Raw genomic sequence first — 27,689 nt, forward strand, 5'->3', positions numbered from 1 at the left:
TATCCTGAGATTTTGTTCATTCACTCTTCTGCTCAGCAGATATTTTCTTTCTTTCTTTTTTATTTGGGACGGAATCTCGCTCTGTCACCCAGGCTGGAGTGCAGTGGCACGATCTCAGCTCACTGCAATCTCTACCACCTCCCAGCCTGATTCTCCTGCCTCAGCCTCCTGAGTAGGTGGGATTACAGGCAGGCGCCATCCCACCCAGCTAATTTTTTGTATTTTAGTAGAGACGGGGTTTCACCATGTTGGCCAAGCTGGTCTCGAACTCCTGACCTCAGGTGATCTGCCCGCCTTGGCCTCCCAAAGTACTGGGATTCCAGGCATGAGCCAGCACGCCTGGCTGAGTGTGGCATATCTTCTGTGCGTCCTTCATGTGTGTGTATTTCGGAGTGTGCGTGTGCATATTTGCATGTGTGTCTGTTCATAGCAACGTGTGTGTCTCTGTGCGAATCTCTCCATCGTGGCTCGCCCCGAAGGGGCTCCAGGGGTCCCTCAAAAACCCACACACATGCCCCTTGGGCCTTGAACACAGAGCAGCAGTGTACATGGTGGGGGGTGCCCAAGAGACTCAACGGTCCAAGGATGGCTCTAAGGAGAGGGTGGCAGAGGGGGAGCTTGAATGGCAGAGGGGCTGAGGGGCACTTGGGAGAGGGGACTGGAGGGCAGCGAGCCAGGACGAAGCAGCCTGGGTCTGCGGGAGAGAGGTCACCTGGACTCTGGAGGAGAAGGGAGGGGGAGGCCCCAGAGATGCGGGTTTCCAGTGGGGAAGGGACAGAGAGAGACGAGGTCTGAATAAGACAGAGACAGAAAGAATGGCTGGGCGCGGTGGCTCACACCTGTAATCCCAGCACTTTGGGAAGTGGAGGCGGGTGGATCACCTGAGGTCAGGAGTTCAAGACCAGCCAGGCCAACATGGTGAAACCCCGTCTCTACTAAAAATACAAAAATTAACCGGGCGTGGTAGCGCATGCCTGTAATCCCAGCTACTCAGGAGGCTGAGGCAGGAGAATCGCTTGAACCCAGGAGGCGGAGGTTGCAGTGAGCTGAGATCCCACCATTGTACTCCAGCCTGGTGTGGGCAAGAAAGTGAGACTCCCTCTCAAAAAAAAAAAAGAGAGAGACAGAGCCAAACAGGGGAGCGACCCACACTCTGCCTTGGTGGTCCCTCTCTCTGGGGGCTGGAGGGGACAGAGGTCTGCAAAGCTGAGAACCCCAAGGGACTCACACTGGTTTCTGAGCCTGTTTTCCTAGTCACAAAGGATAGCCTCTGCCTGTGATGGGCGCTGACACACGGGGCACAGTTCCCCATGTGCTCCTCAAAATACCTCCACCATCAGCACAATCATCCTATAAGACAGGCACAGCTGCTCTCCCCGTTCTCCAGATGTGGAAACTGGGGTCCACACAGGTGAAGTCATGTTGCGTTCCAGAGGCGAGATTTGAACCCATGTCCGTCCGGAAGCCTTGGAAGTGAGGCTGTCCATGCCTAACCTGCTCATTTCCCATGGGACAGAGGACGTGATCGGAGAGCCACAGCTGGTAAAGTGACACATGCGTGGCCCTGAGTCTTCATTCTCCCCTGCACGCACATCTCTCGCAGGCATTTTGCAGTTCCCTCTAGTCAAGAGGTGGAGTCTAGGCCGGGCCTGGTGGCTCTTGTTTGTAATTCCAGCACTCTGGGAGGCTCCCAAGTAGCTGAAACCGCAGGCGTGCACCACCATGCCCAGGCAATTTGTTTGCTTGTTTTGTACAGATGGGGTCTTGCTATGTTGCCCAGGCTGGTCTTGAACTCCTGGCCTTAAGTGATCCACTCGCCTTGGCCTCCCAAAGGGTTGGGATTACAGGCGTGAGCCATCGCGCTTGCACCCGGCCAATCAGTATCCTTATTCGTGACTTATGAGCTTCAAATTGGTAAGAATTTGAAATATTGGAATAGACACAAGAACTCCAGTTGGTGGCTCTGTGTTTTTAAGACTTTATCATTAAAAAAAGAAGAAATTAGAGAAGGGAGGTGGGGGGACAGGAGGGTGAAGGAATCTCTCCAAAATGTCGGATCCAGGCGACCCTCCTTCCCTGACTGCCCAGCCACCCCGTCCCTTCTCTGTCCCGGCGGCGAGGCCCTAGCTGCCATCTTCTGGCAAGGCCCAGGAGCCCAGCTCAGGTCCCAGGCAGAGGTGAAGGCAGAAGTGGGGCTCAGGGCCTGGAGGCCTTGCCGGTGTCCTTGGGAGCCTCTTGGGTGGGCACTCATGTCCCAGCAGGGCCCTAGGGAGGTAGGCGTTGAGCGGAGGGGCCTTTGGAGGTGGGGTCCTGAAGCTGGAGGACCAGGCGGGAACCAGAACCAGGTGTGAGGCTGGGGGTCACAGCTGGAGGCTGGGTCTCTGGAGAGAGGAGGAGATGCCAAGTCAGGAGCTGGAGGGGGCCTGGCCCCATCCCAGCCCATCTGTGCATCCCTCATCAGCCCCAACGTGAGGGGGACACAGAGTGGCTGGCAGGGAATGGCGCGGGGATGTGCGAGCACCACAGAGAGAAGAGACGCAGTGATGAGAAAGAGGGAGACAGAGAATCAGAGTGGAGGTGAGGGAGGGAGACTTACAGACTGAGACAGAGAACAAGGAGAGAGACAGGCAGAGTGGGACAGAGAGAGACCTGGAAGGAATCAGAGAGAATGACATGGGAAGAGAGAGAAGGAGTCATACGGAAATAGACAAAACAGAGAGAGAGAGAGAGAGAGAGAGAGGAGGCCAGGTGCGGTGGCTCACGCATGTAACCCCAGCACCTTGGGAGGCAGAGGCAGGAGGATTGCTTGAGCCCAGGAGTTCGAGACCAGCCTGGGGAACAAAGTGAGACCCCTGTCTCTACAAAAATAAAAATAAAAATGAATATTAGCCAGGTATGGTGGTGCATGCCTGTAGTCTCAGCTACTTGGGAGGCTGAGGCCAGAGGATCACTTAACCCAGGGAGGTTGAGGCTACAGTGAGTCATGCTCAGGAGTGGAGAGACAGAAAAGGAGACAGAAAGGAGTGGAGAAAAGAGCCCACTGGGCATCCAGGCAGTGGGGTGAGAAGGCCCCTCCATCACTACTGATCCAAAGGTCCCCTGACACTCACTCCAGACCATCCCCATCCATGCTTGGCCATGGCAGCGCTGAGTCTCCCACTGCCCTACTTGGCCTGGATACACCTACCTGTCTCTTTTTCCCAGGCTCGGCCTCCAGCACCCGCCTCCACACATAAGCCCTGTGCAGGCCTCCACTCTCATTCTCAGGGCCTTTCTGCTGGCCCTGAATTCATTAGCCACCTGTCTGGCCACCTGCCTCAACCCAGCCCAAGGAGAACTTCCTCCTTGTGTGCAGGGGGCTGGGACTGTCTCACAGCCACGAGACTTCCAAGCTCTCCTGGCCTTGGCACGTGCTATTCCCTCTGTAGACGCTCCTCTCCTGCCTCACTCCTCCCATTCTTCTGGTCTCACCTGCAAAGTCCTCTCCTCCAGGCAGCCCTCCTTGAATCCTCCAGTCTTGGTCAGATGCCCCCTCCTCCAGGAAGCCCTCTCTAGGTCCTGGTTGGACCTCCCCCCATCCCAGGTCCATCACCCACCCCCTGTGAGCTCCTCCAGTTCCTGGGCTTCACCATTCCAGTCCTGCCCATTCTGGAGCATCACTATCTGGGGATGGGTCTGTCCCCTTCACTGGACTTTGTGCCCCATGAGAGCAGGGCTGGGGCTGTCATGGTCACTGTTGTGTCCTCACTATCACCCAGCACAGGGCTGGGCACAGAGCAGCTCAGGGGATGGATGGACAGATGGATACTAAACTAAGGAATTGGGACTTTGTCCAGGTGGCACTAGGAAGCCACAAATGGTTTAATCCAGAGAGAGTCAAACTCGGATCTGTGCTTTGGAAACTCCTCCCCACCTGGGCCTTTGCACATGCTGTTCCCCCTGCTTTTGTAAGCAGGGTAAGTAGACCTGTGCAAGTGACCTCTTCTCTCTGAACCTCAGTCTTCTTATCTGTGAAATGAAGACTGTAATAGTCTCTCCCTTTCAGGGTCATGGTAAGGACTAAATGAGAAGATGCTGTAAAGTGCCGCCAGCATACCAGGCCACAGGAGACTCAAGGCCTGGGAGAGTCAAATAATGCCCCCCTTCCACATTACTCCCTACTCTGCGCAGCGGACTCCTATTCATCCTTCAGTGCCCCATCCAGAGGCCACTTCCTCCAGGAAGTCCTCCCTGATACCCCAGAGATAGCTGATGACTCCCTCCTATGGGGAAACTATGTTTTATTGTTTGAACTGCGGCACTGGATTGTCACTGGGGTTGCCAACTTCCCCACAAGACCAGAATCTTCTCAAGATCCAGACCCTACCTGAGGCACGTCAGGATGGAGTGAGGGCTCAATTTTTTTTTTTTTTTAGACGGAGTCTCACTCTGTTGCCCAGGTTGATCTCAGTTCACTGCAATCTCCGCCACCCGGGTTCAAGTGATTCTCCTACCTGAGCCTCCAGAGTAGCTGGGACTACGGGTACACACCACCACACCTGGCTAATTTTTGTATTTTTAGTAGAGATGGGGCCAGGCTGGTCTCGAACTTCTGACCTCAGGTGATCCACCTGTCTTGGCCTCCTAAAGTGCTGGGATTACAGGCGTGAGCTACTGCGCCCGGCCAAGGGCTTAATTTGTGTTTGGACATGTATCATAGATGAATGGGTGTATGTATGTATGTATGGATGGATGGATATAAGGTGGTGGGTAGGTGGATATATGGATAATGGGATGTGTGGGTAGATGGATGGGTGAGTTGATGGGTAGATGGGTGGATGCCTGGGTAGGGAGGTGGGTGAATGCACACATAAACGGGTAGATGTGTGGGTGGTTGGTCAGCGTGGAGGTAGACGGATGAGTGGGTTGGTGAGTGGAGAGATGAATGGAATAAGTGGGTGAATGTGTGGTCAGATGGGTATTGAGTGGGTAGGTGGGTGGACTAGGTTTGGATGGATGGATTGTGGGTGGATGAGTAATTGAGTAATGGATGGATAAAGATATGGATGGGCAAGTGAGTGGATAGATGGATGGATAGATGGACGAGGAGGACGGATGATGGATGGATGGACAGATGGATGAATGAAACATCTTCCCATCAAGCCTCAGGGAACCCGCAGTACAGGGACCCAGGCTGACCCACTACTCTGGATGTGCCCACGCTTGGAGTCCTGAGGTCTAATGGAAGTTTGAGAATTACACAATTCCTAGCCCTTAGACACTCACACCTCTCCTGCATCCAGCCTCTATAGATAATGCCATTCTCCTTCCAAGTTCAAACTCATCCCCACTGATCCTGGAAGACAAGAAAGGAGGGTAAGTGGGTCTTTCAGAGACACCCCCAGATGCCTCTAAGTCTTCCCCACCCCTTCCTACACCAGGGGATCCCTCTACCAGGATAGACTGGGTCATAAGAAGGTGCTGGCCCTTTAGAAAAAGTGGAGCCTTCTGAGGCGTTAGGCTTGAAGTCTGGAAGAAATGAGGTTGTAAGGAAAAGGTGGGGGACCAGGAAATCTGTCTTGGCATCACCTGCTCCCCACTAGGCAAGTGACACACTGTATTCCGCTTGAATTGAATCTCAGGTGGGCATCTTCTAGCGGGGCCTAGCTAAGGCGGCGGGGCTTACCCGGAGGCCGGACGGCCACGTGTGGCTGCGTCTCGGTGTAGCCTCCGATGGGCTGGCCCTCTGGGCTGAAGGCTGCACCCTGCCCTGCGAAGGGGGTTCAGAGGTGCAGGCTGAGCTCCAAGAAGCCCGGGACCCGGCTTTGACTCCCTCCTAAGAACCCCAGGCTCTCTGTCCCCGCCTTCCCCCTGTACCTGTGCGGTTGGATTGATCGATCATCGGTTGCACGATGCGTCTCCGGGCGTTAATGAACCTGGGAAGCGGTCATGGAAACGGAGGGGAGTGAAAAGAGGGAGTGGGAAAGAGGCCAAGACGAATGCAGAGCGGGCCGGGAGGACAGCGGCGGGGGAGGCAGGGCGGGGCGAGCAGGGGCAGCGGCTCCGCCGGGCTCGGGGTCTCCGTCAGCACCGCGGACAGCTCCCGGGCTCCCGCCCCGGGCCGGCCCGCGGGCCCTCCTGGGCCACTCACCAGTTGTTGACTTGCAGGATGGTGAGCCCCGTGTCCTGCGCCAGCTGCTTCTTCTGCTCTTCCGAGGGGTACGGGTGCTGCGGCCACCAGCAAGGGTCACTCTGCCTGCCTGGCCGGCCGCAGTCTGAACCCTAAGGTCTGGCCCACAGGGGCCCGGGGGATGGGGAGCCCAGGCAGACATGTGGGAGAGCCGGCGCGTCTGAGTGTCTCTGCGCTCCCCAGGATGGAGGCCAAGGGAGCCCCAGGCTTGGGACAATTACATGCCTGCGAGCCCCCGCCTGTTCCAGCAATTAGAGGTTAATTGGCCAGATCTGATTAAAGAGACCGTATTGGGGGAGGGGGGCTCCTGTGACATGGAGGAGGGGGCTTCACTGGCGTGGGGGAGGGAAGCAAAGCCCAGCCCCTCCCCCTCTGAATCTGTCAGAGTCTCTGTGTGGCTCTCCCCCATCCATTTATTTATTTATTTATTTGAGATGAAGTCTTGCTCTGTCGCCAGGCTGGAATGCAGTGGCGAGATCTCATCTCACTGCAACCTCCGCCTCCGGGGTTCAAGGGATTCCTCTGCCTCAGCCTCCCCAGTAGCTGGGACTACAGGTGCGCGCCACTATGCCCGGCTAATTTTTTGTAGTTTAGTAGAGATGGGGTTTTACCATGTTGGCCAGGATGGTCTTGATCTCCTGACCTCGTGATCCACCTGCCTCGGCCTCCCAAAGTGTTGGGATTAGAGGCGTAAGCCACTGCGCCCAGTCCTCCCTATCCATTTCTTTTTCTTTCTTTCTTTCTTTTTTTTTTTTTTTTTTTTTTTTGAGACGGAGTCTTGCTCTGTGGCCCAGGCTGGATGGAGTGCAGTGGTGCGATCTCGGCTCACTGCAAGCTCTGCTTCCCAGGTTCACGCCATTCTCCTGCCTCAGCCTCCCAAGTAACTGGGACTACAGGTGCCCGCCACCGCGCCTGGCTACATTTTTGCATTTTTAGTAGAGATGGGTTTCACCGTGTTAACCAGGATAGTCTCCATCTTCTCACCTTGTGATCTGCCTACCTTGGCCTCCCAAAGTGCTGGGATTACAGGCATGAGCCACCACGCCCGGCCCCTCCCTATCCATTTCTTTATTTCTCTCTCTCTTTTTTTTTAAAACAGGGTCTCCCTCTGTCACTCAGGCTGGAGTGCAGTAGTGCCTTCATGGCTCACTGCAGCTTCAACCTCCCTGGCTCAAGCGATCCTCTAGCCTCAGCCTCCTGAGTAGCTGGGATCACAGGTGTGTGCCACCATGCCTGGCTAATTTTTTTTCTTTTTAGAGATGGGGTCTTGCTGTGTTGCCCAGGCTGGTCTCGAACTCCTGGGCTCAAGCGATCCTCCTGCCTTGGCCTCCTAAAGTGCTGGGATTACAGGCATGAGCCACTGTGTCTGGCCCTCCATTTCTCTCTCTGTGGCTCTCACATTCTCTCTCTGTCTCACTATCTGTGTGTGTGTGTGTCTCTGTCTGTATCTCTCTCTCTCTCTCTGGGATTCAGTCCCTCCCTGCCTCCGAGTTTCTGTCTGTCTCTGTCCCTCTGACTCAGCCTCTCCCTGTTTCCATCTTGCTCTGACTTGGTCTCTGTGTCTCTCTGTTTCAGCCTCTTCCTGGCTCTATTTTTCTCCTGTGTCCTTGAAGCAGTATGGTGCAGTGGTTAAGGCCAGACTGCCTGCATTTGAATCCACTTCTGGCTGTGTGACCTTAGGCTAGTCTCCCAACCTCTCTGTTCCTCAGTCTCCTCCTCATCTGCTAAATGGAGATAATAGTAGCTCCTCCCTCCAAGGGTATGCTGGGTAGATGGTGGGTGGGTGGGTGATTGATGTGTGGGTTAATGGATGGTTTGCGGGGAGGACTTAGTGAGTTAAGTGTCCTGAGCAGCACCTGCACACAGGTGACACTCACTGCTGCTGGATCCTGTCACAACTCTCCACTTCCAAGAGAGTCTCGAAAAATTTCCCGCCATCTCAGTCTCCCATTTCTGGGCGTCTCTGGGGTTTTGGTCTCTGTGGCCCACCCTTCTCCCTCTCTCCATGCCCACCCTGCACCCGGGCAGCAGGGCTCTCACCGACAGGTGCTGGAACAACCAGGCTCGCATGATGTTGGTGGCCACCTTGGGGAAGATCCCCCTCTTCTTGTTTCGCCGTCGCTCCTGGTCCAAGTCCTCATCTTCCCCACCAGAACTGGGAGAGGCCACGCTGGTGTCCAGCCCATCTCCTGAGGGAGGGCAGGCATGCTGTGTGTGTGGGCAGTGAAGAGTGGAGGACCAGAGGGCCCCAGGACTCTCCCCCAAGACACCACTCCACACCCCAGCCATCTCTGCCCTTCTGCAAGTCCTACTTGCAGTCTAACTTCAATCCTCTGGCTGATTCCCATGTTTCCTTTCCACCTCCCAAGATTCTCACCTTGGTCACTGGAGTTGTCACCACTCTGGGAGGCCAGGCCCCCGCTGGATGGACCTGGGGTCCCCAGATGTACAGACCCGCTATCCTCATGGTCTCGAATCCATATATTATTCTAGAAAACAAGAGTTAGCAGTTAGTGCCAAGGCGGCTGGGCACCGTGGCTCACGCCTGCAATCCCAGCAGTTTAGGAGGCCAAGGCGGGTGGATCACGAGGTCAAGAGATCGAGACCATTCTGGCTAACATGGTGAAACTCCGTCTCTACTAAAAAATAGAAAAAATTAGCTGGGTGTGGTGGCACGCACCTGTAGTCCCAGCTACTCAGGAGGCTGAGGCAGGAGAATCGCTTGAACCCAGGAGGCAGAGGTTGCAGTGAGCCAAGATCGTGCCACTACACTCCAGCCTGGGTGACAGAGCAAGACTCCATGTCAAAAAAAAAAAGTTAGTGCTAAGGCTTGAGGCATGGACTCTGGAGCTAGGACTCCTGAATGGGAAGCCAGTCCCTGCCTCCCTCCTGGCTGTGTGATCTTGGGCAGGTCACTTCCCCTCTCTGAGCCTCCGTTTCTTTAATTGGAAAAATGAAGGACAGGACCAGGCACAGTGGCTCACGCCTGTAATGCCAGCACTTTTGGAGGCTGAGGCAGGCAGATTACCTGAGATCGGGCATTTGAGACCAGCCTGGCCAACATGTTGAAACCCCATCTATACTAAAAATACAAAAACTAGGCCGGCTTGGGCACGGTGGCTCACGCCTGTAATCCCAGCACTTTGGGAGGCCAAGGCAGGCGGATCACTTGAGGTCAGGAGTTGAAGACCAGCCTGGCCAACATGGTGAAACTTCGTCTCTACTAAAAATACAAAATGAGCCGGGCATGATGGTGGGTGCCTGTAATCCCAGCTACTCGGGAGGCTGAGGCGGGAGAATCGCTTGAAACCGGGAGGCGGAAGTTGCAGTGAGCAAAGATCGCGCCATTGCACTCTGGCCTGGACTGGGTGACAAAGTGAGACTACGTCTCAAAAAAATAATAATAAATAAATAAATAAAGCAAGAGAAAAAGAAAACAAAGGATAATAATAGTCATGACGGAGTGTGGCCAGTATTCAATGATGAGTTCATCTACATAGAGGCTCGAACAAGATGACCTTACACAGGTCTATGGCATCTTATCTAAAATCCTTGGGGCCAGAGGTGTCTCAGGATTCAGAACATTTCACATTTTTAACTTTATTTTGAGTCAGTGTCTCCTTCTGTCGCCCAAGCTGGAGTGTAGTTGCAAGATCTAGGCTCACTGCAGCCTTTGCCTCCCGGGTTCAAGTGATTCTTGTGCCTCAGTCTCCCAAGTAGCTGGGATTACAGGTGCCTGCCACCATGCCTGGCTACTTTTTGTATTTTTAGTAGAGACGGGATTTCACCATGTTGGCCAGGCTGATCTCGAACTCCTGGGCTCAAGTGATCCGCGCACCTCTGCCTCCCAAAATCTTAGATACGAGGTGTGAGCCACTGCGCCAGGCCCATTTCACATTTTTAGGCAGTAAATCAGCGCATACACCATGCAGTTCGCAGCCATCCCAGGCAGGCTCTGGGGCACAACCTGGTCATCAAACTCATTAACATTTCCACAGCAACATGGATGAATATTTAACTAAGTAGAATAAATAAAGGCTATAAATAGCCCCTCATTAGTTCAGGTCCGTTTTTGCTGCCAAATGAGTTTGCACTAAATTTATGGGACAAAATGCAAAACTTTGAAGTTTCAGAGATTGTAGCCAAGGGGTCTCAGAATTGTAGGTAAGGGGGTCTGGGGCTGTATTATGTATTATCTTTCTCTTTTTCTTTTTTTTTTTTTTTGAGACAGAATCTTGCCCTGTCGCCCAGGCTGGAGTGCAATGGCATGATCTCGGCTCACTGAAACCCGCACCTTCTGGGTTCAGGCGATCCTCCCGCCTCAGCCTCCTGAGTAGCTGGGATTACAGGCGCGTGCCACCATGTCTGGCTAATTTTTTGTATCTCTAGTAGAGATGGGGTTTCACCATGTTGGCCAGGCTGGTCTCAAACTACTGACCTAGTGATCCACTCGCCTCAGCCTCCCAAAGTGCTGGAATTACAGGCGTGAGCCACTGTGCCCAGCCTTCTCTTCTTTTTTTTTTTTTTTTTAAGAGACAGAGTCTTGCTCTGTCACCTAGGCTGGAGTGCAGTGGTGCAATCTTAGCTCTCTGCAGCTTCAAATTCCTGGGCTCAAGCAATCCTCTCGCCTCAGCCTGCCAAGTAGCTGGAACTACAGTTGCGCCTGGCTAATTTTTCTTATTTTTCGTGGAGATGGGATTTCACGATGTTGTCCAGATTGCTCTCGAACTCCTGGGCTTAAGCGATCTTCCTGCCTCGACTTCCCGAAGTGCTGAGATCACAGGCGTGAAGCCACTGCAGCCAGCCTCGTCGTTTCTTTATGCAAACTCCAACATGCTTTGAGGAACTCGACAATCGGTAGGATTTACCCTCCACCCAGCTCCGTGCACCAGGAGGTCAGCTCACCCATATGGACTGCAGTAACACTTCTTTTTCAGTTTAAGGTTGGGTTAAATCTGCCCAACCTGTGGTTTTAGATTAGCTGTATTCTTCTACCAAAAATCTCAGCCGCTGTCAAGCAATCTGCTCCTCTCCTGGTTCTGGTGACCACGCCCCCTCCCACCCTTTTTTTTTTTTGAGACAGAGTGTCACTCTGTTGCCCAGGCTGGAGAGCAGTGGTGAGATCTCGGCTCACTGCAACTTCCGCCTCCTGGGTTCAAGTGATTCTCCTGCCTCAGCCTCCTAAGTAGCTGGGATTACAGGCACATGACACAACATCCAGCTAATTTGTTGTTGGGTTTTCTTTCTTTTTTTTTTTTTTTTGAGACGGAGTCGTATTCTGTTGCCCAGGCTGGAGTGCAGTGGCACGATCTCCGCTCACTGCAAGCTCTGACGCCTCCCGGGTTCACACCATTCTCCTGCCTCAGCTTCCCAAGAAGCTGGGACTACAGGCGCCCGCCACCATGCCCGGCTAATATTTTTGTATTTTTAGTAGAGACGGGGTTTCACCGTGTTCGCCAGGATGGTCTCGATCTCCTGACCTCGTGATCCGCCTGCCTCGGCCTCCCAAAGTGCTGGGATTACAGGCGTGAGGCACCGCGCCCGCGCCTGGCCATTATTGGGTTTTTTTGTTGTTGTTTGTTTTTTTGAGACAGAGTCTTGCCCTGTCACCCAGGCTGAAGTGCAATAGCGCGATCTCGGCTTATTGCAACCTTCGCCTCCCGGGTGCAAGCGATTCTCCTGCCTCAGCCTCCCGAGTAGCTGGGATTATAAGCACGTGCCACCATGCCCGGCTAATTTTTTTTTTTTTGTATGTTTAGTAGAGACGGGGTTTCACCATGTTGGCCTGGCTGGTCTCAAACTCCTGACCTCGTGATCTACCCGCCTCAGCCTCCCAAAGTGCTGGGATTACAGATGTGAGCCACTGCACCCAGCTATCACCAGGCTACATTTTTTTTTCTGTGACTGCAGTTTGAAGGTTTGGTTGTCTTGTATGTGACACTGCTGTCGCGATTCCTGTGCGAGTGGGTATAAGGCTCCAGGACTTGGCCAGGCACGGTGGCTCAAGCCTGTAATCCCAGCACTTTGGGAGGCCGAGGCGGGATGATCACTTGAGGTCAGGAGTTCGAGGCCAGCCTGGCCAAATGGTGAAACCCCATCTCTACTGAACATACAAAAGTTAGCTGGGCGTGGTGGCAGGCACCTGTAGTCCCAGCTACTCGGGAGGCTGAGGCAGGGGAATCGCTTGAACCTGAAGGCAGAGGTTGCAGTGAACTGAGATTGCACCACTGCACTCCAGTCTGAGTGACAAACTGAGACTCCATTTAAAAAAAAAAAAGGCTCTGGGACTGTGTCTGGGTGCGTCTGGCTGTGGGGTGGTTGTCATGTGAGTGTATCTGAGGCGGTGTGGAGTGGGTGTGCGTGTGCTGTAAAGATGTCATTGCCAGGTGTTTTGACAGTAGGATTGCCTGGGTGTGGCTCTCATGTGACTTTTCCTCAAGGCTTCGCCCCTCTACTCTGTACATAGCCGTGGCGAGTCGGGATCCACACGGCTGCGCTGTGCTGTGCGTGTTTGCCGTCTGGTGTCCTAAGTGGATAAAACTGTAGTGAGGCTGAATCTGAGATGGTGCCACCTTATTGAGTTGCTTCTTTGGGTTTCTTTGTGGCCCCATCTGAGCCTGTTGAGTCTATTTCCAAGTCTGTGTGGATGAGTCTGGGGCCATGTGGCTGTGAGTGGTGTGTGTGCGCGATCTCGGCTGCAGCCCGACTGTTATGTGACCAGGGTCACGTGTGTGCAAGAGGGCGCCGTGGTCAGTCCAGGCCCAAGCGTGGTTATATCTGAGTTTGCCAGGCAGGACCTCGGGCTGTTGGGCTCTATGTCCATCTGTGTGGCTGTTTTGTGTGGCTGGAGCGGGGGTGCGTATGTGGTGGACACACACATAATTGAGAACGGCGTGCAGAACCCGGCTGTGTGTTCTATGCTGCTGTCGTATGGTTGGGGGTGTGTGTGTGAGTACACGGTGGATGCTACTGTCCAGCTATGAGCAGAAATGGCTGTTGCTGAGTTGGTGTGGCTGTGTGTGGACCTGTGTGGGTGTAGCTGAGTCTGTGGGTGGCATCTGCAGCTGCTGGTGTGCATGTGTGTGCACCGTCACCCAGCCGCATCTGAGTCTGCACAGCTGTTGTGTAGTGGGTCTGTGGCTGTGTGTGTATGCGTGCCCTGTGATCAGGCTGACTGTGGCTGCGTCTGAGGCTGTGTAGTGTGCATACGCCTTCATGCAGTGTCCAGGCACAGCTGTGGCTGCAGGGCGATATGCCTGGTGCCCGTCCCAGGCCCACCTGGTCTGGGAGGCTGGGGCAGGAGGCTGGGTAGTCCTCGAAGTCCTCCCTGCAGCTGCCGTCCCGATCCTCGATGACCAGGTCGATGGGCATCTTTCCCTTGAGGCAGGTGATGTAGCGGTGACAGAAGTTGTCGCACAGGTCGTGGACCTGGGGGGGCACCGGGGTACTGGGGGGGCCACCCGGGGGGGGCAGGGCTGGGGTGCACAGGGACGGGGGCAGCATTCTGCTTCAACTCCAGTGGGGAGAGAGCTGGAAGGTGGGAGGCAGAGGCGACAAGATGGGGTGGGATGAGGTGGGCAAGTGAGGCTGTTGGGGGGTGAGATGCACTCACCTTCTCCAGCTCCAGCAGGTGGAACCGCAGCACTTGGATGGCCTGGATCATCTGAAAACGTGGGACAGGAGGTGGGGGAAGACAGAGGGAATCGGGGGAGGGAGAAGGGAGGAAGAAGGAAGAGGAAAAGAAGGAGGAAGAGAGGAGAGACAGAGAAACAGAATGAGTGAGATAAAATGACAGGGACAGGGCGACAAAGACACCAGGCGCAGAGGGGGAAAGAGAACAGAGATGCAGCGCAAAATTAAGGAAAGAGGCCGGGCGCGGTGGCTCAAGCCTGTAATCCCAGCACTTTGGGAGGCCGAGGCGGGCGGATCACGAGGTCAGGAGATCGAGACCATCCTGGCTAACACAATGAAACCCCGTCTCCACTAAAAAAATACAAAAAAATTAGCCGGGCGTGGTGTCGGCGCCTGTAGTCCCAGCTACTCGGGAGGCTGAGGCAGAAGAATGGCAGGAACCCGGGAGGCGGAGCTTGCAGTGAGCCGAGATCGCGCCACTGCACTCCAGCCTGGGCGACAGAGCGAGACTCCGCCTCAAAAAAAAAAAAAAAAGAACCCATCACAAAGAGGGAGAGCTAAGGTGAGCCGTTCCGACTGGAATTCCCACCCTCTGCCTGTTGGCCCCCAGCTCCAGGCCCTGCCCACCCGCAAACTACATTTCCCAGAGCCCTTTGCCAAAGGGTTTGGCCAATAGGAAGCCCTGGCAAGAGCTTGGGGAGCAAAGGATGGGAGAAGCTGGGGTATTTCTCCCTCCTTTCTTCTCTATCTTCTTTTTTGTCTTTCTTTTTTGATATGGAGTCTTGCTCTGGCGTCCAGGCTGGAATACAGTGGAGCGATCTCAGCGCACTGCAACCTCCGCCTCCGAGGTTCAAGTGATTCTCCTGCCTCAGCCTCCTGAGTAGCTGGGACTACAGGCATGCACCACTGTGCCCGGCTAATTTTTGTATTTTTAGTAGAGACAGAGTTTCACCATGTTGGCCAGGCTGGTCTCAAACTCCCGACCTCAGGTGATCCACTTGCCTCGGCCTCCCAAAGTGCTGGGATTACAGGCGTGAGCCAACGTGCCCGGCCTCTTCGCTTTCTTTTTTCTTTTCTTCCTTTCCCTCTTTCTTTATTTTTCTTTCTTTGTTTGTTTGACACAGAGTCTTGCCCTGTTGCCCAGGCTGCAGTACAGTGGCAGGATCTCGGCTCACTGCAACCTCTGCCTCCCGGGTTCAAGCGATTCTCCTGCCTCAGCCTCCCGAGTAATTGGGACTACAGGCGAGTGCACCACGCCCAGCTAATTTTTGTATTTTTGGTAGACAGGGGGTTTCACCAGGTTGGTCAGGCTGGTCTCGAACTCCTGACCTTGTGATCTGCCGGCCTTGGCCTCCCAAAGTGCTAGGATTACAAGCATGAGCCACTGCACCCAGCCCTTCCTCCCTCCCTTCCTTCCTTCCTTCCTTCCTTCTTTCCTTCCTTCCTTCCCTCCCTCCCTCCTTCCCTCTCTCCCTCCCTCCCTCCCTCTCTCCTTCCCTCCCTCCCTGTGTTTTCCTTTCTCTTCTCTTTTTTCTTTTCTTTTTTTTTTTTTTTTTTTGAGACGGAGTCTCACGCTGTTGCCCAGGCTGGAGTGCAGTGGCGCGATCTCGGCTCACTGCAAGCTCCGCCTCCCGGGTTCCCGCCATTCTCCTACCTCAGCCTCCTGAGTAGCTGGGACTACAGGCGCCCGCCACCGCGCCCGGCTAATTTTTTTGTATTTTTAGTAGAGACGGGGTTTCACTGTGGTCTCGATCTCCTGACCTTGTGATCCGCCCGCCTCGGCCTCCCAAAGTGCTGGGATTACAGGCTTGAGCCACCGCGCCCGGCCTCTTTTCTTTTTTTTTTGAGACAGTCTCGCTCTGTCGCCCAGGCTGGAGTGCAGTGGCACGATCTCGGTTCACTGTAAGCTCCGCCTCCCGGGTTCACACCATTCTCCCGCCTCAACCTCCAGAGTAGCTGGGACTACAGGTGCCCGCCACCACGGCCGGATAATTTTTTGGTATTTTTAGTAGAGATGTGGTTTCACCGTGTTAACCAGGATGGTCTCGATCTCCTGATCTCGTGATCTGTCCATCTCAGCCTCCCAAAGTGCTGGGATTACAGGTGTGAGCCACGGCGACTGGCCTCTTTCTCTTTTTCTAGCTATCTATGAGAGACAGGGTCTTGCCCTGTTGCCCAGGCTGGTGTGCAGTGGAGCTGATCAAGGGTTACTGCAGCCTCGACTTCTTGGGGCTCGAGTGATCCTCCCACCTCAGCCTCCCAAGTAGCTGGGACCACAGGTGTGTGCCACCACACCCTGCTAATTAAATGTTTTTGTAGAGATGGGGTGTCACTACATTGCCCAGGCTGGTCTTGATCCCTGGCCTCAAGCTATCTCCTGGCCTTGGTCTCCCAAAGTGCTGGGATTACAGGTGTGAGCTGCCGCACCCAGCCTCCTCTCCTTGGGAAGCAGTCCCTGCGCTCACTTTGGCATGGGTACTATTCTTCTGACGGATGGAACATCAGACACTTTTTCAGCCCTATTCTGTGCCAGGTGCTGTCCCATGCACTTGACTTGCATTCACTCATTAAATCCCCACAGCAGCCCTCCAAGACAGAAATTACTACCAGCCACACGTCACAGACGGGACGCCAGGCACAGAGATGCAGAGTGACTTGCCCTGGGTCACACAGCTGGTGAGTGGCAGAGCTGGGATTTGAACTCGGGCCATGGGTCCCGTTCTCTCAGACTCTAGGCTGTACCACATGGCATGTGGGCAACAATCATGGCCATTTGGGAACATGGACCGGATGGCCTCCTCTCTGCACCCCCTCAACCAACCCCAGGGATGGGGAGTCAGGGCAGGAGACCCATCGTAGGAGGGAGTGTGGGGGAGAGCTTGGGTCTCACCAGATTGTCCAGTTCTGGGTTGGAGGAGAAGAGGGGCCTCTCAGAGCGAACCTGGGAGGGAAGAGAGAAGCCGGCAGGGGATGTCCCACCTTCCACCCAACCCTCCTCGCTGGCTCTCCGGTGCGGTGCTTGGCGGGTGGGGGGTGCCCACCTGCTTGGCGAAGGCAGCGATGTCCTCGTTGAAGGAATCAGAGGAGCAGACGTCGCCGCCGGGGGGTGTCCCCAGCCCAGCTCCGGCCCCGTCACGGGGAGAGCATGTAGCCAGTTCACATTTCTCAAAGACCAGGGCCAAGAGGGGGAAGAGCGGGTGTCTGGGGAGGCAGGAAAGGAGAGAGGTCGAGGGAGAGGCTGGGGGGGTGAATGGAGGGGCTGCAAGGTGCAGAACAGCTGGGAAGGGGACAAGAGAGCCGGAGAGGAGACGGTGACTCATACACAGAGACGGAAACAGACCCAGGGAGCAAAGAAACAGAAGACAGAGAGAGACAGGAGCCTGAGACCGGCCCCCACTCACCCATAGATCTCATCCTTCTCCCTCTTCAGGCCGTCACTGTCCAAGCCTGGGGGCAGCAGCTGGGGAGGCCGGTGTGGGCCGTAGGGCCCTGGTGCCGCGGGCACTGCCTCTGGGAAGCCAGCCAGGGTTGCGGGGCCATCCGCGATGCCTGGGTAGTGCGGCAGCTCATCGTACTGGGCGAAGGTGAGAAGAGAAGGGGGAGCCCCAGGGAGGGGTCAGCACCCCGAGACTCAGCTGAGGAGCTTCTCTATCCTGGAACCCAGGAGATGCCTCTCTGTGTCCCAGAAACCTGCTTCTGGTCCCCAAGTGTCTAAGCCCTGCCCCTTTGAGCCCTCCAGGTCCCCCGGAGCTGTCTGGGTGGGAGTGAGGACCCCGTCCAGGCAGAGATTCCTGACATGCGGGCAGGAGGACCCAGAGGGAGAGACGGCAGGGTCTGGCTGGGAGGGAAGAGAGATGGAGAGAGTGGCGTGAGAAGACGGAGACAGAGACAGAGACGGAGATGGAGACAGAGACAGAGATAAGAGACAGAGACAGAGAGAGACAGACAGAGAGGGAAATCCATGGACACCTCCTGCAGGAACCGCGCATTGTTGTACACAAAGTACACACACGAAGCCTCCCCGTCTTCTATTCCATTTCACAGTTGGTAGATATGCACATTTAGAGTAAGTCTCAACAACATGTCACACCCCACTCACCACGTGAATCCACCACACACGGAGACACAGCCATACACACCAACCCACGTGCACGCTCGTGTGTCAGTCACACCCAAATCCCCCCCCCACACGCACACATGCACACACGCACACACACACACACAGCCCAACACCAGGCACAGGAATGAATGCATGATTGAGACATTTAGCACATGAACGAATGAATGAACGAGGCATTTAGCACAGGGCCTGGCTCACGCTGTGAGCACTTGTTGCTGGAGAGGGTCACTAGGCACCACCACTGAGACACACTTTCGCACTCAAGAAAAACACCATTATGGGGTGGGATACCCGCATCCCGTCATCACAGAACCATGCACCTGGGAAGCCTGGGGCACCTTTCACTAGGTCAGGTCAAATCCCTCAGTGATGAAGACATGGAGGCTCAAAGAGGCAGCAGGACTCCCCTGGGAAGAGGCTAGAACGTTCCTGCCTCCGACCCTCGCCTGGCTGGGCACTCTGGCTCTGCGTGTCCCACTCTCTCCCTCTTCCTCTTCTCCTAACTTCTCCTGTGCCCTGAAGTTGAATCCAACTGCTCCCCGCTGCTCATGGCACACTCACCAAACTCGGTCCCCACAGCCCACCCAGAACCCCCAAAGCGGAGGCGCACCTCCTCCCCCGTCTCCTATGCCCGTTCCCATCCCCAGGGAGAGAGGCTCCCTGGGGCCAGCAGCCTGGTGAGACCGCCCCTCCCACCCCTGGAGAGGCAGGGGAGGCTTGGAACAAAAGTAGAGCGAAGAGAAGGACGGAGGAGGGCAGAAAAGGAGGGGGATGGTGAGGTGGGGGCGGCTGAGATGGAGGAGGAAGCCCAGGGACAGAGAGCAGAGAGACTCGGGGGCAGAGAGAGGGGGACAGAGAGGCAGAAAGAGGGGGGAGACCCGGGGCAGAGAGAGGGGGACAGACAGGCAGAAAGAGGGGGGAGACCCGGGGCAGAGAGAGGGGGACAGACAGGCAGAAAGGAGGGGGAGACCCGGGGCAGAGAGAGGGGGACAGAGAGGCAGAAAGGAGGGGGAGACCCGGGGCAGAGAGAGGGGGACAGAGAGGCAGAAAGGAGGGGGAGACCCGGGGCAGAGAGAGGGGGACAGAGAGGCAGAAAGGAGGGGGAGACCCGGGGCAGAGAGAGGGGGACAGACAGGCAGAAAGGAGGGGGAGACCCGGGGCAGAGAGAGGGGGACAGAGAGGCAGAAAGGAGGGGGAGACCCGGGGCAGAGAGAGGGGGACAGACAGGCAGAAAGGAGGGGGAGACTGGGGCAGACAGAGGGGGACAGAGGTAGGGAGAGACTGGGGCAGGGAGAAGAAGCTAAACGGTGGGGAGGAGGCGAGGCCCAGGGGCAGGAAGAGGGGACACCTGGGGGCAGAGAGGGAGCACAGAGGGACTGGGAGACCCAGGGGCGGAGGGAGGGGCAAGAGAGAGGTGGTGGAGAGGACGGATGGGCCGATGCGGGGCCAGCGCCGGAGAGGAGGGATGCAGGGACGGGGGGTGCGGAAGCGGCCGGGGCGCGGGGTCCCCGCCCTGAGACCTACCCTCCGGGCCATGGGCTGAGGCCGGCGGCAGCTCCCGGGTCCCTCCAGAGCCTGGCCGCGGGGGAGGGCGCAGCCCGGGGCCGCAGCCCCAGACGGCCCGCAGTGTCGACGCCAGGGGGTGGGCAGGAGGCCGGGCGCGCGCTCCCCCACCCCCGCCGCCGTCAGCGGCAGGCGCCGGGCCGGGTCGGGACTCCGCGCATGGACCCCGGCCCCCGCCCCCAGCGGGGGTCACGGCCAGGAGCGCATCGCCGCTGGGGCGGGGGCAGCAGGCGCGGGCGGGGCGCCCGAGGCCCCCTCCCCTGGGCCCCCCCGTCCCTCCCCGGGCTCGGAGGGAATCGAACTGTCCCAAGACGGACAGACCGGGGACCGCGAGGGGCTGGGGGCAGCCCGGGGCGGCGGGGGCTCCGGCGGCGGCTCGGGGGTGCTGGCGGCCGCGCTCCCCGTTCCCGGTCTCTCCCTCTCTGTGGTCACATCCGGAAGTTCCACGGCGGAGATGCTTAACCCACTGTCCGCCGGCGCGGCCGGGCGGGGCGGGGCGGGGCTGGGGCTGCGGGTCCCTCCTCTCCCCTCCCCCTCCCCCCTCCCTCTCCCCTCCCCCCTCCCCCCCCTCCATCCGCGCCCCGCCCCGCCCGGGCCCGCGGCCTCTCCCGGCGGCTTTTGTATCGGAGTCGCCCTGGGACGCGTCCTCCTCGGCCCCCGCCCCGCCCGCCGCGCTCGCTCCGGGTCGCTCTCCCCCCACCCCGCTCCGGGTCTCCCTCTCCCCTTGCCGGCAGCCACCCGCCTCTGTCTCGAGTTCTCCCCCACCTCTGTCTCTGTCTCTCTTCCCCCCCCTCCACCCTGTCTCTTCTCTCTCTCATTTTCTCTCTGTTTTTTCTGTTTCTCCTCCCACCTCTTCCCGCCTCTCTCCCCCTCTGTTTCTGTCTCTCCCTCAACCCCCAACCTCTCTCCCTCTGTTTCTCTCTCTCCCCGCTTACCTCTCTCTCCTCTGTCTCTCCCCCCACCTCTCTCTCTCCCTCTGTTTCTCTCTCTTCGCTGTCTGTCTCCCCTCCACCTCCCATTTTCTCTGTTTCTCTCCCCCTCACCTCTCTCCCTCTGTCTCTCTCCTCCCCCTCACCTCTCTCTGTTTCTCTCTGTTTTTTTCTGTTTCTCCCTCCTCCCACCTCTACCCCCCTCCCCGTCTCTCTGTTTGTGTGTCTGTCCCTCTCCTCCATCTCTCTCTCCGTTTCTCTGTCTCCCCCCTTACCTATCTCCCTCATCTCTCTCTCCCTCTGTTTCTCTACCCCCAACTCCCACTTGCTCTGTTTCTCTCCCCTTCACCTCTCTCTCTCTCTCTGTCTCTTTCCCCCCTCACCTCTCTCTCTGTTTCTCTGTTTCTCCCTTTCCCCAGCTCTCTCCTATGGGACGGAATCAGAGGAGAGGACAGGAGGCCGGAAGGAAGCCAGCGCTTAGATTTTAGTTTCTCTTCTTGCCCTCACCCCTTTCCCTCCCTCCTCTAGGAGACAGGGGCCCCTGTGCCTGCGCCTGTGTGTGTGTGTGTCGGGTGTATGTGTTGTGTGCTTGCATGTGTGTGTGCATTGTGTGTGGTGTGTATGTGCCTGTGTGTGGTGTGTTTTCTGTTTGTGTTTTGTGTGTGTGGTATGTGTGTCTGTGTGTGGTGTGTGATGTGCATGTGTGGTGTGCTTGTGTGGTGTGTGCGTGTGTGTGGTGTGTATGTGGTGTGTGCATGTGTGTGGTGTATTTTGTATGTGTGGTGTGCTTTTGTGTGTGTGGTGTGTGCATGTGTGTGGTGTGTGTATGTTTTGGGTGGTGTGTGTGGTGTGTGCATGTGTGGTGTGTGTTTTGTGTGTGTGTGGTGTGAGTGTGCATACTCGCGTTGTGTGTGAGTACCTGTGTGTGTGCATACCTGTGTTGTGTGTGTGAGTACCTGTGTGTGCGTGTAGTGTGTTTTTTGTGTGTGGTGTGTGTTTTGCATGTGTGTGGTGTGTAGTGTGTTTTGTGTGTGGTGTGTGTTTCGCATGTGTGGTGTGTGTGGTCTGTATGGTGTGTGTTTTGTGTGTGTGGTGTGTGTTGTGTGTGTGCATACCTGTGTGGTGTGTGGTGTGTTTGTGTGTTTTGTGTTGTGTGGTGGGTGTGTGGTGTATGTGTTTTGTGTGTGTGGTGTGTGTGTGGCATGTGTGTGCGTACCTGTGTGGTGTATGGTGTTTTGTGTGTGTGGTGTGTTGGGTGTGTGTGCATACCTGTGTGGTGTGCGGTGTTTTTTGTGTGTAGGGTGTGTGTGGTGTGCGTGTGGTGTGTTTTGTGTGTGTGTGGTGTGTGTGTGTACCTGTGTGGTGTGCGTGTGGTGTGTTTTTTTGTGTGTGTGTGTACCTGTGTGGTGTGTGTGTTTTATGTGTGTGGTGTGTAGGAGTGACTATGTGTGTTGTTTCTGTCTCTGGATGTGGTGGGTACTGGAGGCCCCCTGCCGTCTTGGGCCCCTATCTTGAGCCTGCAGCCCCCTCAGCTGCTCTCAGGGAGTCCCTGGAACCTGCAGTCTGTGGGGTAAACCCTGGGCCCCCACACAAGGTGTTGGAGGGCAAGTCCGCGGCTTTCATCGGATTCCTAAGGCGAGCTTTCAACCTGAGGTTCTGAGATCAAGAAAAAGATTCATGCAGCAGCAACTTCTTGAGCACCTTCTGGGGACATAGCAGGGAACAAAAGGCAAACTTCTTGGTCTTATGGCACTCACTTGTCCCTGGGGATGGGTAGAAAGGGAGGGTAGTCGAGTAAATGGATGCATAAATACTAACTAGTGCCTGGAGATGGCCAGTGCTCCCAAACTAAGCTGTGTAAGAACGGTGTGGGGAAGGCGGCTTCTGCAGGCTGGACAGGGACAGCCCTCAGAGGAGGGGACATCTGAGCCGTGCACACACCTGGGGAGAGCATTCCGGGCAGGGGGAATTGCAGGTGCAAAGCCTGGAAAAGTCGGGGGAGCAGAAGGTGCTTGGTGTGTCCAGGAAACATCTAAGAGGCTATTGAGGGAGGGGGTGAGGGGGCTGGTGGCGACCCCTGGATTCATTCTCCCCGTGGCATCTTTTACATTGGGGGGTCTTTAGTCCCTGGTGTCTTCAGCTTCCCGCGGGGGTGTGCAGGTGGCTGTCAGGAGACCTGTGAACCCAGGGGAAAGTTCCCTGGGAAATTGTGGACTGGGTGCCTCTGTGTTTTTCCCCCAGGGAAGTGGCCCATAGTTTTTATCCCATTCTCACAGAAGGACACTTGACCCCCCACAAAATCCTGAAAGTCACCCCAGAGGAATAGCGCCAAAGAATGGGACAGAGATCCAGAGAGAAGGGGACAGGGATGCGGGGAGCGGAGGACAAAGACCCTGATGGGGGTGGGGGTACAGAGATGTAGAGACAGAGGGGGACAGACCCAGAGAGAGGGGGACAGACCCAGAGAGAGAGGGATAGAGACCCAGAGACAGAAGGAAATAGAGACCTTGAGAGAGGGCTGGAGGCAGCCCTCCAAGGACATAGTTCAAGACTGTCATCAACAGCGCTACCTCTGCTGCCACCTGCTTCTCTGCCCTCCTGTCTTATGGAAATTAAACAGAACCACCAAGGAGCGGGATAGGGGGTGAGCCAGGGTGAGCCGTACAGAGCTACAGCATGAGGGATTGGGGTTAGGGCAGCAGCAGCACTTCCCGGTGGGAGTGGGGAAGGGGCAGGCTGTGGAGGGAGGAGAGGAAGAGACTGCGGCCCTGGTGCCCCCAGGTCCCTCCTCTCCTACCCAGGGCTGGGGTTCCTGCTCAGTCTCCCTGTCTCCCAGTCTCTGTCTCCTTGTCTCTCTCCCCTTCTCCCGTCCTTTCTCTCTCCGGCTCTCTGTTCTCCGAGCCCCCTGGACACACCACGGACCCCCTCCCTGGCCATCTCCAGGGGTCACCTGGGAATCTGGAGTGTGGTCCCACCGTAGACTCTCCCCTCTCTGAGCCTCGATCCCCCCTAGGCAGGATGGGCAATGCGCGCTGGAGGCGGGGGATTGTGGATAATAGAGAAACAGTTAAGCTAGAAGGTGCCAGGACTCAGGGTCTTGGCTGAGTCTGGGGGTCCCCATGCCGGCGGGCTCTGCCCCCCCGTGACTCTCCTGTGGTGAGGCTGGCCCTTTAAGGCAGTCGGAGGGGAAGGGGTCTGGAGGCCTTTCCCTTCATCAAGGCCGGCGCACCCCAGATAGGGGTTTTGGAGCAGAAAATTAATTTAAATCACTTTTTAATTAAAGACACAAAGCTGTTTGGTCTGCCCCACCCCCACCTCGCCCTCAGCCAAGACTTGGGGTGAAGGATGCAAGGGTTAGGAGTCCCTGCCTCTATTTGCTTTTGTGCTGGGGGTGCATGCTAAGGTCCCCTTAGCCCAGGCTGATTCTGAAACCTAGAGGAGCAGGTGCGGCCTCATCTGACGGCCAGTGGTGCGGGGGCGTGGACAGAGCAGGAAGGGAGGGAAGGGGCACCTGGGATGGCGACGGGGCTTAACTGGGGTGGGGAGGGAGGTAATTCCAATGACGGGTGTGATTCAGAGAAAGGCAAACAGAGAGAGAGAGACAGAGACAGACGGGGGTGCGGGGAGAGAGAGAGGTGCAGACAGAGCGAGACAGACAGGAGGGGGAGGGAGTGGGGGACAGGAGCTCCAATAGAGACCCCGGAGTCGTCCCTGCCACCCCGCAAACAAGCGCAGGGGGCTTGGACTCTGAAGCATAAATCTTCTCAATTAAAGAAAGAGACGAGATGTTGGGAAGGGAGAATTAAGAATGTCTGGGAGAGAAATTGATTGGGGGAGGATGCGGGCGGGGACAGAGGGAGGAGGCAGGGGAGGCTCCGGCTTTCTGAGGCTCTTCCTCCAATCTTTCCCTCTGTCTGTCTCTCTCTGTCTCTCTCTCTGTCTCTCTCTCTCTCTCTCTCTCTCTCTCTCTCTCTCTCTCTCTCTCTCCCTCCCTCCCTCTCTCTCCCTCCCTCTCCCCCTCTCCCCCTCTCCCCCTCTCCCACTCTCCCCCTCTCCCCCTCTCCCCCTCTCCCCCTCTCCCCCTCTCCCACTCTCCCCCTCTCCCACTCTCCCACTCTCCCACTCTCCCACTCTCCTTTTCCTGGCTGTCTCCCTTCAATAGTCCTGGGACCCTTCTGTTCCCAGGGGGAGGGAGCAGGTGGCAGCCAGGCCTGGTGCTGGAGGGGGGTGCCTGTGTCTCTGCGTAGCGGCTGCCTCCGTTGGTGGCTCTTCAAGGGTGGTGCTTGGGCCTCTCCGTGAAAGTGTCTGGAAGCGTCTTCCCTGCCCGGCTGAGTGGCTCCCGGCCTGCAGGGGTCTCCGCCCTCTAGCCCTGCCCTGCACCTGTTTTACAGACGGGAAGCATGGAGCCCTCTATGAGTAGATCTGGGGGACCTCGCGGGTCTCCCCAGCACAGGCTGGGCGATCTCTCAGCGGACTGGCCCCTCAGTGCCCCAGCCTTTAGCACCGACCGCTGGGGGTATGCCCACCAGGCAGCCACGCCCGCCGGGGATCCTCAGTGGTCCCCAGGATCCCCTCTGAAAGCCTGCAGGAGCAGACCAAATGAGCAAGGATCCACCTTGGGTTCTTCCTGTCCTCTCTCTTGGGCCTGCTAGCCCCCTGCCTCGGTTTTCCCTCTTTATCAACAGCTCTGTGTCTTGTCTGCCTCCTTCTGGGCGCCCAGGTGTGGTTCCTCCTCCTCATCCCAGGCTCGCTCTAACTAAGAATCTGTTCAGGAGGGTGGGGGAAGAAGGGATCCTAAAAGACAGGCCATCTCTGTCTCCATCTCCGCCTGGACTGTGTCTGTCTGTCTGTCTCTTGGTTGTCCTTTTTTTTTATTTTTTCTCTATCTCCGTGTCTCTTTGTCTGGATGTCTTCTCTGTCTTGTCTTTCTTATCTCTCTTTCTATCCATCTTGATCTCTCTCTCCAGGGGCCTCTGTGTCTTCTCCCTCCTTTCCTCTCCCTCTCTCCACCTCCCTGTGCCCGCTTGGTCCCCCCCTCCCACCGTATCCCCGCTGGGCTTCTGTCCCTCTGGCTCCCCCCTCTCTTCCACCCGGGCCCGTCATAAATACATCGCCCCCTCCCCATCCTCCCACTGCCTGGCCCAGCTCCAGGAGAAGGAAACATTTATCTTGGCGGGGGCCCCCACCCCCGCGCCCGCCCCTCCGCCCACCGGCCGCGCCATCCATCACCCGAGCCCAGACTCCGGTGGCTCATTTGTCACCGGCCCTGACAAATGCCTGCCACCCCCTTCTCCTCCCGCCCCACCAAGCAATCATACCATTAGCCACGGCTCAGCAGCAGCGGGGAGGACCTGGCCCGACCCGGGCGGGGGGCGGGGCACAGGCTGTGGCTCCCACCGAGACCCCTCTCTCCCCCTTTTCCTTCCATTTCTATCTCTCCTTGCCCTCTCTGTCTTTTTTGTTGGAATCTGCTTTCCTTTGCCAGTTTTTCGCTGTGCCTCTGGGTCCCGTCTCTGGTCTGTCCGTCCTCCTCCTCCTCCTCCTTCTTTTCCTCACCCTCTCTCCTTCTCTCCTTCTGCCTCTGTCTCTCTCTCACTGAGTCTCTTTCCATCTCTGACTGTCTCTGTTTCTGTCTCCTTCACTGTCTGTCTTTGTTGCTGTATCTCTCTATAACTCTGTCTCTCTCTGTCTCTCCATCTCTCTGTCTCTCCATCTCTCTGTCTCTCCATCTCTCTGTCTCTCCATCTCTCTCTGTCTCTCCATTTCTCTCTGTATCTCTTCTTCTCTGTCTCTCCATCTCTCTCTGTCTCTCCATCTCTCTCTGTCTCTCCATCTCTCTCTGTCTCTCCATTTCTCTCTGTATCTCTTCTTCTCTGTCTCTTCATCTCTCTCCCTCTCTCTCTCTCTCTCCATTTCTCTCTCTGCCTCTGTCTCTCCATCTCTCTGACTCTCCCTCTTGCTGTCTCTCCATTTCTCTCTCTCTCTCTCTGTCTCTCCATTTCTCTCTCTGTCTCTCCATTTCTCTCTCTGTCTCTCCCTCTCTGTCTGTCTCTCCATCCCTCTCGGTCTCTCCCTCTCTCTCTGTGTCTCTCTCTCCCTGTCTGTCCGTGTCCCTCTGTCTGCCATGGGCTCTGTCGGCCCAGCTGTGCCTTTTTAATCCCTGGTGTCTGAGCGCACCCTCAGCGTTGGCCTCACTGGCTTTGTGTGCTGGGAATGGGGTGAGGGCCTTGCCCTGCCGCCCTGCGACCCCCGCCCCGCCCTGCTCCCTGCGTTGTGTTCTGAGTCTCCAGGCTTCCTCCGTCTGCATCTTCTCTGCATCCTGTCTGTATCTCTGGCTCTGCGGCCTCTCCGGCCCCTGTGTTTTGTGCTTGGCTCTCTGCCCCCTCTCCAACTTCCCCTCCTCTTTTTGTGCCCTTTCTCCACCCCCTCCACCATCGTGTTCCCCCTCTACTGACCCCACCCACCCCTTTCAATCCACCACCCATGGCATTCCCTTCCCCGCACTTCCCAGGGAGAGAATTGCAGGGAGGGAACGAACGGGAGGCAAACGTGGCGAGGAGAGAGTGAGGAGGTACCTTGGGAGGTACCAAAGCCTGGGGCCCCATCCCTCTCTCCCTTGGCCACGTGTGCCTGGAAGTCCTCCCTAGTGTCTGATTTCAATCCTCGGGGGGACGGCAGAACGTGGAGGAGGTGCCAGTACCAGCCCTTCCCGATTCCCTGGGAGAGGCCGAGGAGGGAGCTGGGGGCATCAAGCCAGAAGAGAGGGCAACCTGGGCACGGTCAGTGCTGTGCTGGTGCCCACGCATTGCCTTACTGGAAGAGGGAGGTAGTGAGACCCCCGTTCTGGGAGGTAATCATAGCAGAGGCTGTCTCTGACCCACTCATACCACCCAGGACCCAACAGCATCTCTCACGCTGGTACCTGCGACCCTTCCCTGAATGCGTTCCAGACCAGGGTGGGAAGCAGTAGAAGTGAGCACCCCTAAAGGAGTCCTGGGCCACCATCAGACAGGAGTTAGTGGATACATAACCCAAAGTCTTCAGGTGGGGCAACTCCAGAGTTCCCTGAGAGGTCCCCAGCAGGATTGAGACCTCGTTGTCCACAGGGTGACCTGCTCATTCAACACCACCTTTATTATTTGTTTATTTGAGATGGAGTCTCACTCTGTCACCCAGGCTGACGGTACGATCTCAGCTCGCTGCAGACTCTGCCTCCCGGGTTCAAGTGATCCTCCTACTTCAGCCTCCCAAGTAACTGGAATTATAGACGCCTGCC

The 27,689-nt window shown here is 56.6% G+C and overlaps 1 protein-coding gene and 1 long non-coding RNA gene across 13 annotated transcripts; both read right to left on the reverse strand.

Moving 5' to 3' along the window:
• Nucleotides 1–1,891: 1,891 nt before the first annotated feature.
• Nucleotides 1,892–25,776, reverse strand: MEIS3 (Meis homeobox 3). 12 transcript variants are annotated; one of them, XM_077980678.1, is made up of 14 exons: nucleotides 19,849–19,925; nucleotides 19,446–19,496; nucleotides 17,203–17,375; nucleotides 16,843–17,002; nucleotides 16,692–16,742; nucleotides 13,782–13,832; nucleotides 13,448–13,546; nucleotides 8,547–8,658; nucleotides 8,210–8,358; nucleotides 6,131–6,207; nucleotides 5,857–5,915; nucleotides 5,666–5,749; nucleotides 5,266–5,335; nucleotides 1,965–2,381 (listed from the first exon to the last, which is right to left on the reverse strand). In XM_077980678.1, the coding sequence occupies exons 2-13, from the start codon at nucleotides 19,455–19,457 to the stop codon at nucleotides 5,286–5,288; spliced, it is 1,077 nt and encodes a 358-aa protein (XP_077836804.1). In that variant the 5' UTR covers nucleotides 19,458–19,496; nucleotides 19,849–19,925; the 3' UTR covers nucleotides 1,965–2,381; nucleotides 5,266–5,285. The 12 variants fall into 12 exon arrangements, with proteins under 12 accessions (XP_077836796.1, XP_077836797.1, XP_077836804.1 ...); XM_077980677.1 differs by lacking the exons at nucleotides 19,446–19,496; nucleotides 19,849–19,925 and adding an exon at nucleotides 25,732–25,776 and having other exon boundaries at nucleotides 1,965–2,379; nucleotides 5,268–5,335; nucleotides 13,448–13,597; XM_077980680.1 differs by lacking the exons at nucleotides 19,446–19,496; nucleotides 19,849–19,925 and adding an exon at nucleotides 20,420–20,520 and having other exon boundaries at nucleotides 17,203–17,350.
• Nucleotides 10,841–12,232, reverse strand: LOC144337214 (uncharacterized). The gene is made up of 2 exons (XR_013410014.1): nucleotides 11,990–12,232; nucleotides 10,841–11,661 (listed from the first exon to the last, which is right to left on the reverse strand). It is a non-coding gene; the product is annotated as an uncharacterized LOC144337214 (long non-coding RNA).
• Nucleotides 25,777–27,689: the final 1,913 nt, after the last annotated feature.

This window comes from Macaca mulatta, chromosome 19, assembly GCF_049350105.2.
Source record: "Macaca mulatta isolate MMU2019108-1 chromosome 19, T2T-MMU8v2.0, whole genome shotgun sequence".
Taxonomy (NCBI): domain Eukaryota; kingdom Metazoa; phylum Chordata; class Mammalia; order Primates; family Cercopithecidae; genus Macaca; species Macaca mulatta.

Excerpts from the sequence above, each read along its gene's own strand:
- MEIS3 (XM_077980670.1), bottom strand. Across the intron at positions 8,659-13,447 it reads GCCCCAGCCTCCCAGACCAG|AATAATATATGGATTCGAGA; the intron begins GTGGGCCTGGGA and ends CTTGTTTTCTAG. Across the intron at positions 5,750-5,856 it reads CGATCAATCCAACCGCACAG|GGCAGGGTGCAGCCTTCAGC; the intron begins GTACAGGGGGAA and ends CCCCCTTCGCAG.